The sequence below is a fragment of the Thamnophis sirtalis genome, unplaced genomic scaffold (assembly GCF_051295495.1).
Source record: "Thamnophis sirtalis isolate CommonGarterSnake01/CBP01778 unplaced genomic scaffold, rThaSir2_p1.2 scaffold_3, whole genome shotgun sequence".
In the NCBI taxonomy this organism is placed as follows: domain Eukaryota; kingdom Metazoa; phylum Chordata; class Lepidosauria; order Squamata; family Natricidae; genus Thamnophis; species Thamnophis sirtalis.
The window spans coordinates 130,809,821-130,819,597 of record NW_028261383.1 but is presented as its reverse complement, the minus strand read 5'-3'; the positions used below and the strand labels follow the sequence as shown (position 1 = coordinate 130,819,597).

The following is a 9,777-nucleotide window of genomic DNA, read 5'->3' as shown; positions in this document are numbered from 1 at the left end:
TTTTTTTTTTTTTTTTTTTTTTTTGGGCAAACGCCAGGATTTCTGGGCCCTCTGCAGCAAAAGCTGTAGTGCCGCTCTCTGCTACCAGGCCCCTCTGTAAGTCTAGCAACGCGCAGAAGGTGAACTGCGAAGATTTGCGGGAGGAGGGCGTGTGTGGGTATATATGCATAGGGGTATTGGGAATGGGATGAATTTTTTTTCCAAATTTTCATATTGGGAAAGAAATCGCCTCCCGAGGTTCACATATAGCAGGAAATATTTCTGCAATAATCGCCCTCATTTGGTGCAAGTGCTGGAGACCTAAAAGTCTTCCAGATTTTGATGTACGGGCGAATCTCACTACTCCGCTTAATTGGAGATGTGGATGGAAGCTTTGCCACCTTGAGCAGATATTTTATGCAGACTATAATCAAATCTTTCCAGTAATAATATATCTTGTTGTTTTTCTTCTGACTGAAAATCGTTCATAGGATATTTTCAGCAGCGTTTTAGCCCCCCCGCCCCTGCCCCCGAGCGAACGGGAGAAAAACCCGGAACAAGCAATTACTATATTCTGGCTGCATTTCTTTGCAAGAAAGCATTATGCTTGTTGCCCCTGCAGCATTTGACATAGCTATAGCTGTGATCCAGGTGTCTGGCACAGATGTGCCAAATAATTTGACAGAAATGGGCCTCATGATAGTGGTTAGGAAAGCTGGTTAATTGTTCAAGACTGATTGGTGCTTATTCTCTGCTTACCTAGCTATCCACCATGTTCACTGATATTTTTGCAGATGGAATAGGCATAGCAGCCACACATAACAATACGTGTGGTTGAATTTGTATTATTTCTTTCATATTTTGTTTGTGATATTACTATCCAAGGTGGCGCAGTGGTTAAAAGCAGCACTGCAGGCTACTGCTAGATCAGCAGGTCAGCGGTTCAAATCCCACCGGCTCAGGGTTGACTCAGCCTTCCATCCTTCCGAGGTGGGTAAAATGAGGACCCAGATTGTTGGGGGCAATATGCTGACTCTCTGTAAACCGCTTAGAGAGGCCTGAAAGGCCTATGAAGCGGTATATAAGTCTACTGCTATTGCTATTGCTATTGCTATTGCTATCTCCGTGTGTCCATTTCCTGTGTTTAGATGACACCTATCTGGAGGGGTAATACATTATTACTGAACCAAGACTTAGGGCATACTGTACTTCTGTTTCAACTCTGCCTTCAGCCTCGTTTATTCCGTGTGTAATGAATTGTGGGAAATGTAGTCTTTGTGTACAGGAAGTGAAATATATTCTCTTGATTAAACTAGGGGGTGTCGGGATCCGTAGTGAACTCCTGGGTGTAGTGCATGTTGGGATCTGCAGTCATTTTGGAGGGAGGGTTTGCTGCAGAAAGATCTTCCCTCCTCCGGTTGTTCCCGGTGTGGGGAGGAGCCTGGTCGGTGAGTGGTTAGCAAAGGGGAGATGTAGGGGGTTTTGGTTTTTGCTGCTTTTGCCAGATACTTAGATTTTCAGGAAGAACTGGTGAGATTGAGAGGAAAATGCATTTCCCACCTTTTTCTTATGTGATTGGCTTCAGTTTGCCCCCCTTCCCCCGCCCCCAAACTATTCATTTTATCTGGGTTTAGGTAAAGCATTTTTTCAGTTAATCATATTGCTTTTGTCTCCATCCTCAGATGTTGTTCCAGCCTATGTATGGTATTGCTTTTGCTGTATATGAGATGATCTTATTGTCTCAACCTGCAAGCCTAGTGTCAGCTTTCAGAGGGGGCGAGAGGGGGGAACAAATAGGATGACAGCAGACCTCTGTGGTTTAGGTCAAAGCCATTGGGGCCTGGTGATGCAGATACTGATCACTCTTGTCCATCCTTGTGCCCCTTTCCTGACTTGCCTTCCATTGGCTCCCTTGCCCCAAGCAAGGAATTGATGAAGACAGCAGCAGCCCTTTCAAAATAAGCTTCGGTTTGCTCCCGTTTTTCATCCCTAGAATGAAATACCTGAGGATGCTGCTGCAGCCCAAAACATGTTGATAGTGAAGAGAAAGATAATGCATAATTGGAGCAGGAAAGCACAGAACAGCAATGGCAATCTTGAGCCCTTGCACAGCTGCCTGTACATGCTTTTCATTTCTGCCAGGCCTGCCTCCATCAATTGATTTGCTTCACTCTGGGTCCCAGAAATACTTATATTCAAAACTCTGGAATGCTGTGGAGTTTCTCTAGGCATTTTGTAAAATGCTGAAGCAATTACTTCTCTTGATAGGATACTTGCCTGGGCACAAAGATGCCAGTTGTGCCCCTGCAAATCTTGCCCCATCAATTTATCCCTCATCAAATATTTTTATTTCCCAGAATGTCTCATTCAGGAAGACTTCTGATGCAGTACTGTCATTGGATCAATTGAGAGTTGTCAATGGAAAAATGTTTTCAGCTCTTCATATACTTCCAGCAAAGAGATTCTTATGGGTAAATTGGCTGTGGAATTGATGGAAATTTAACATCTGATTTTCAGTCTCCATGTGCACCTTAGATGTTTACCATACAAAAAAAGTTCCCTTCCCCCTTACTATTTCATTGCAGTGCTGTTTTATCTAGTCCCGGATGTATGATAAATCTACCGGTAGTAATGTAGAGTAATATGGGGAGAACTGTTATATAAGTTCTGAGAGGGTGGAGTTTGCAATATATGAGACATAGCACCGTAACTTGAGCAGAAAAGAAAAGAAAATGCCCTTTGGGTCTTTCAGTGGAACTGGTTGGACCAGTCTGCAATCTTTTTGACCTGTTGACATTTCCTGATTGTATTTCCTCAATCCTTCTGGAGGAGGAGTTGAGCTTTGCCACCTGTTGCATTCTGTTAGTGAAGTTTCTCCCCTGAGGTTCCAGCAAGATATGATTCTGGAGCGATCAAACAGGTCTGTAAGGGGTATTAATTTCTATTTGGTATAATGAAAAGAGTAGGGGGTATTTCCTAGTAGTAGGTGAAGCATTAGATCTAGTGCTTTCTGAAAGCGCATGTAGAAACTTTGGTGGTGACTGCTGGTCACAGCCATGGAACTTCCTCATTAGTAAGAAGAGGGAAATTGGGTTGAAACAATTGCTGGAAGTAGATGTGTTTTACATAACTTTAGCACACTACCTTTATGTTCCCATTTGCCACCTTCTAGCATTGTTTTGTTCAGGTTTGAAATTCCACTTTTAATTAGTTTAGCAGCAACGGTTTAACTGATTATTATGAATTTATTTTAATTGTTGAGAACAAATTCTGTGAGTTGGGATCACTTTTTAAGTATACTGCGGTTTGCTAATTTGGTCTTATGCTTAGCTTTAAAGATATCATTATCTTCAAGCAACGTAGGATAGTTTTGTATATGAACAGCCTCTGTGGCAAAGGATAGACTTAACTTGGATAGAGCTTAATGAGTGGCCTTGATTGTCATGTCTTTTATCCTGACCTAGCTCATAGAGAGACACAGTGGTTGAGTGGCTAATACGCTGAGCTTGTCAATCAGAAAGGTCGGCAGTTCGGCGGTTCAAATCCCTAGTGCCACATAATGGAGTGAGCTCCCATTACTTGTCACAGCTTCTGCCAACCTAGCAGTTCTAAAGCATGTAAAAATGCAAGTAGAAAAATAGGGACCACCTTTGGTGGGAAGGTAACAGTGTTCTGTGCACCTTTGGCTTTACTCATGCTGGCCATATGTCCACGGAGATGTCCTTGAGCAACGATTGGCTCTTTGGCTTTGAAACGGAGTTGAGCACTGCCTCCTAGAGTTGGGAATAACTAGCACATATGTGTGAGAGGAACCTTTACCTCATGAAGGTGTTTTTTGCTAATAAAATGGGAGGTGGTATTAATACTATCCAGAACTCCTTGGAAGAAAGGCAAAATGATAGATTGTAAGCTATGTTATTTTAACAAGACACATTTAATACAGTTTTACTATATTTTTCGGAGTATAAAAGACACATTAGTTTTTTGGGAGGAAAATAAGAAAAAGGCCTTTGCCTACCAGCATCCATTGGTATTCATCTGGCTAGCATCTGTAGCAAACAGCCTGGTCAGCTTCAGCACGAGCAGCTGATTGGCGGGTTGATCGGCCTCCTGGAATACCCCCAATCAGCTGTTCCTAGAGGTGAACTTTAGCAACAGATTCGCTGGTTGTGAGTCCATGGGTTGGGGCGCAAACACAGCATCAAAAATGCAGCTGAACTTCGCAGGTTGTTCTGGTGAGTAGAACAGGTGCAGCGCGGAACTGATCTGACAGGGCAGCAGCAGTTCCGGGGTGCCTTTTTGGCCTCTGCACATCACATTTTAAGCCTTCAAATTGTCTGTTTCAGACCCATTCAGGGCTGCGGGGGTCAATAAAGCACATCACCGATTGCTGCCCAAAAAATGCAATGCGCAGAAGCCACAAATGGGTCATGCGGAGGCCAAATCGTAATACATGGAGGCAGCGATCGGCGGCAATGTGCTGTGGTGATCCCTGCATCCTTCAATGGGTCTGAAATGGAGCATTCGGAGGCTGAAAACACATGATGCAGAGGGCAAATATGCAAGGAACATAGGAGGGGATCTGTGGCAATCCCTGCAGCCTGGAACAGGTCTAAAACGCGACACATGGAGGCCGAAGGGTGGGGGCCGGCAGATGGCTACACTTGGTGTATCACTAACCACCAAAAATGCCTTAATCATTTGGCAGTTCTGCTTTCTATGTGTCAGTTTCTCATATGCAATTTCCTCCATCTCCACCAGGTATCCAAGTAACGTATTTCTTGGAAGGACCACAGCCTTGTTTCCTGTTCTACTGCAGAATTTCTCAGTTGTCTGACATTCTGTCAAGCTATTGCAGCTCTTTCTGTTTCTTGTTTTTTCCTTGTCATTCTCCTATAGACATAGGCAATTAACCACAGTACTCAATTGGTGTGTTCATTATCCCCATCCTTTCATTCTGACCTTGTCTTTTCTTTCCAAGGTTCCCAGGAACCTCAGGCTGATGCCCATCTCAGCTCGCCCACGCTTGCAATGGGATGATACTCTGAATCCCTTGAGGATTAGTGTGGGCAGTCTTCCAGTGCTGGCGTCCATGACCAAAACAGCTGACCCCCGTTTCCGCCTGCGTTGGAAGGCCATTGTGGTGACCACTCTGGCCCTTGTCCTGGTGTTGCTTCTCCTTTGTTTCCAGCGTTCATCCCCTGCAAACAGGCCAGTCCCTCTCAATGCTCATAACTGGAGGCTTAATGTTCTATCCAGTGAGAGGTATAATGACACTTACCCACTGTCACCACCTCAGCGAATCCCAGAAGGTGTGCGGTACCGTATTGGACTCATTGCTGATCTTGACACAAACTCCAAGGGTCCCAGTGAGCATACCTGGTTCAGCTACTTGAAGAAGGGTTATCTCACATTGTCAGCCAGTGGGGACCATGTCTCTGTTGAGTGGGATACAAAGGACCATATATTGGAATCTCACCTAGCGGAAAAAGGACGTGGCATGGAGCTTTCTGAATTGGTAGTCTTTAATGGTAAACTCTATGCCGTGGATGATCGAACGGGTGTGGTCTACCAGATTGATGACACCAGGGTAGTACCTTGGGTGATATTATCTGATGGAGATGGCACAATTGACAAAGGTGAGCTCAGGTTTAAATTCAAGGTTTTGTACTGGAAGGCTCCCTAACCTTTATGTAGTTCCTCACTTTCTTAATGTCATAAGTAAAGCTATGGCCACCAGAAACCTTTAAGAATTCTCTAAATATCATGTTTCCTTTTTTGAAGTTTACCCAATTTACTAACATTCTGTTACACTGTCTAGTAGAGGTGAAACTTCTTTTGAGGTAAAAGAAATATTTATCTTAAAATTGTTCTGCCTTTTGGTCTAAAATCACACACCCCATCTTCAAAAAATTTAAAAAATGAAATATACTATAAAAACAAGAAAAAAGGGAGAATATAACATTTGAAATGCTTTTGATTTGGAATTTTTTGTTGTGTTTTTAATACATTAAAGTAATATTGAAATATTTATATTAAAATAATGTTATAGCGCTGTTCATGTAGCTATAATGCTTTTTCCATTATCCAGTTGGATAAATAATGGTCAGTGCGAACTTCTATTTCCATTTTATATACATGCATGCACACCTCAATGGAAGAGTACTATAGCATTTTATACTAAATTATTTAGCATGTCTTGTTTCTCACACCTTTAATGATTCAGGGCAGTTTATAGAAATACCATTAAAACTGCAAAAAGAAAAAGATGGAACAGTTTTCCAGTATTATGAGGTTTTAAAAAAACTGATAAAAATGATGTATGTTGTAAAACATTGAAGGAATGTATTGAGCTGCTGTAGATATGTTTTATAAATTATGACCTATGTCAAGATCATAACCCATATAAAATCATGACAGTAAGACATTTTTATCTGCAGAATATAATAATGTAAATGGGCAGTTCTCAAACATTTTAGTCTTAGGACCTCTTTACAGTTAGTCCTTGAGTTATAACTGTAATGGAGTCCGCCTATTATGGTTGTAAGTCATGATGGTTGTAAATTGGATTGGTCATGTGACCAACCTTTTTTACAGGGGTCATTAAGTGAATGCCACAGTTGTTAACTGAACCCATGATTTGCTATGGGCTGGATTTGCTGAAAACCAGAAGCAATTGTCCATTTTCAGGAAAAACATTGTAAAACCTGGTTTATGTTAAAGAAAATAATTCGTACAGTAATTTGACCAAATTTTCTCAAAGGTGCTTTTTCCAAAAGTCAATTGGACCTTCTTGGGTTTTTTGTTTGAAAATGTTTCACTTCTCATCCAAGAAGCTTCTTCAGTTTTAACTGATTGATGGGGAATGGAAGGATTCAGAAGCGAAACATTTTTCAAACAAAAACAAAAAAACCCAAGAAAGTCTACTTGCCATTTGGAAAAGTATCTTTGGGACAATCATGACCTGGATGTTTGAGAAACTCCATACATTTGGTCAATCTGTATTTTACTCATGCTTTGAACAAATCCTGAGAAATTTTAATATTTGTCTTAAAGATCGGAAAAGCCCTTTTCAACCTACTGGGGAAACTGTGGCACCTATCTTGCGAAGGTAGTTTGGGTTGGATAAGTGTTGCCTTACTTACATTGTCTCACATTTTGTTCAGGATTTAAGGCAGAATGGTTGGCAGTGAAGGATGAGCACCTCTATGTGGGAGGCTTGGGCAAGGATTGGACCACAACTACAGGAGAGGTGCTCAATCAAAATCCAGAATGGGTGAAAGTCATCGGTTACAAAGGTGACGTGGCTCATGAGAACTGGGTCATCAATTACAATGCACTCCGGACTGCAGCTGGGATCAAATCTCCAGGTGAGCAATGGGCTCTTGGCTTCTGTTAACAACATAATAAACCTGCCAATAGCTAAATATTATGCAAATTCTGCTTCTAATACTTCCTTTCTTGTAAAATGAAGGCTTATACACACTGAATTGTTGGAATTAAAAAGTTGAAGAGGATTTGGATTTTGAGGATGAAAAGTATGAGTGTCCTTAGAGAAGGCAGTGTATAATGTATATTCTTATGCTGGCTGTGATTTACCCAGATCAATACCTATAAAGTTTCTACCATCATTGTTTAATCTTGTCATATTATGGTTCTTCCTTTGGAACTCTGTCAGCTTGTGTAGTGTCGTTTTTCTGCTTGAGCAGGGAGTTGCACTAGAAAACCTATTTATTTATTTATTTAGAAAATGGCTACTCAAGGCAGCTTACAATGAAATAAAAAACACCATATATAAGAAATAAAAAGAATAATAAAATAATAACCCACCCACCAACCCCGGCAACAACACATATTTGTACTAGCCATTTAATGGACTCCATCCAAGATCCCTTCCAATTCTGTTATCCTGTAAGTCATTCTGGTTATGCTTGAGGATATCTATCTTGGTTCTATATGCTTCCCAGGTTACTTGATCCATGAGTCTGCCTCTTGGAGTGAGAGACTGCAGCGTTGGTTCTTTCTACCACGCCGTGCCAGCCATGGACGCTACAATGAGCAGGAGGATGAGCATCGTGGCACCAACTTGCTTCTTAGTTCCACACCAGACTTCACTGATATCTCTGTGAGCCGTATTGGTGATGTCATTCCCACCCATGGCTTCTCCTCCTTCAAGTTTGTCCCTGACACTGATGATCAGATAATTGTGGCATTAAAATCTGAAGAGGATGCTGGACATGTGGCAACCTATATTACTGCCTTCACACTGGATGGACGTTGCCTGTTACCTGAAACTCGCATTGGTTCCGTCAAATATGAGGGCATTGAGTTTATCTAATTAAAAGATTTTATCTAATTAAAAGAAGTCATGCTTTTAAGGAGGTCAGATGAACTGCTGAGAGGGGACAGAAGTTCTATTCCTGTTTATTACTCTAACTCTGCTTTTGCTGCAGAGCATTATGGGATATTGAAGTGCTTCTCTTGGCATAGTTTTCACCTCTGTAAAAACTACTTGGCAATTGTAGCTTGTTTCTGTGTTGCCCTCTAGTGGTACAAAGCCCATACAACCTCTCTCCCCCCCCCATTTTATTACATTCTAGGATTTAGCCCTCCTTAATCAGGCTATTAATTTGGCAGAGCAAACCTAATGAATTGCCTTATTCCTCCCTCCTCCCTCCTGTCTATTCACATGTGCCTTTGCTGAAATGTGAAAGTCTTCAAAACCAGTTATTCAGCAAAGATATTAGTCAAACATTTGGAAGGTTTCCCTTGTCTCTGGCTATCCCTGCAAGTCATTTTAATCTTGTCTGCACAGGTACCTCTTTTTGTTAGGGAATTATAGGTGGGACTTTGGCCTCTAATCAAGAAACTGTGATAACAGCAGAAGAGAAGCTGATGCCATAACCTGGAACTTTCTGGAACAAAAGGCTCATACTCTGTTTTGAGAGGTTCTGTTCTGCCTTTGTCTCTACAGGCAGAGTTTCCTTTAGGTAATCTTAATATTGAGAAATCAAGCTTCATATTGGTAAGAAACCTAAAAGATATATATGTGTCATAGTTTTCCGTGATCCTTCATTTAAAAATAAATAAATTGTTTTTGGTGTTAGGAAACAAGATCTTAAGAAAATATTGTAGCTGGAATCAGGTTATAAAGTTATTCCAGCTGCAGAATTTTAAGTATTCATCGTTCCTATTTTATGTGTAATAAAATGGGCAAGTGAGCTTACTTTGCTTCCATGTCTCTCTCATTGTTGGACATTTTCTGGAAGTTTTATTTCAATCCTAGCACTGTGTCTTATTTTTCAAATAAATTATCAACAGCTTTAATATTTTGAAAGTTACCTGAACTTACTTATGCTTTATCTATACTTACCTATATTTTTAAACCCGTTTTTACCTTTTTACCTATTACCTGAAATGAAACAAAAATGTGTTGACCATCATAATGTGCCAGCTTTTAAAAATATATGTTTAAGAAACACAAATATTAAGGACCACTTTTGTAGGGAGATGAGCTACAGAAACTCCACAAAGAAATGTAATGATTTTTTTGGATATGCCAAAATGTATACAGTTGAAGACTGTGCCATAAATGTTTGTGAATATAAAGGAATGTGCTTTATACCAAACCATTGTGCTCATCGTGCTCAATATTCCCTATTCTAACTGGTAATTCCCTTTAGAGACTGACGCTAAGCTAATTTGCATGCAAAATATGCACCCTTACCATTGAATGGCAGAAAAATGCTCTTTTACCGAGGATCATATAAAATTGGATGCAGTTCTAATGGGGGATTT

At 40.8% G+C, this 9,777-nt stretch overlaps 1 protein-coding gene across 3 annotated transcripts; it reads left to right on the top strand.

Moving 5' to 3' along the window:
• Positions 1–9,508, top strand: CANT1 (calcium activated nucleotidase 1). Of its 3 annotated transcripts, none has more exons than XM_014059809.2 (4): positions 1–96; positions 4,961–5,618; positions 7,146–7,349; positions 7,947–9,508. In XM_014059809.2, the coding sequence occupies exons 2-4, from the start codon at positions 4,982–4,984 to the stop codon at positions 8,315–8,317; spliced, it is 1,212 nt and encodes a 403-aa protein (XP_013915284.1). In that variant the 5' UTR covers positions 1–96; positions 4,961–4,981; the 3' UTR covers positions 8,318–9,508. The 3 variants fall into 3 exon arrangements, with proteins under 3 accessions (XP_013915284.1, XP_087566234.1, XP_013915285.1); XM_087710108.1 differs by lacking the exon at positions 1–96 and adding an exon at positions 1,320–1,427; XM_014059810.2 differs by lacking the exon at positions 1–96 and adding an exon at positions 2,803–2,899.
• The last annotated feature ends 269 nt before the right edge of the window (positions 9,509–9,777 follow it).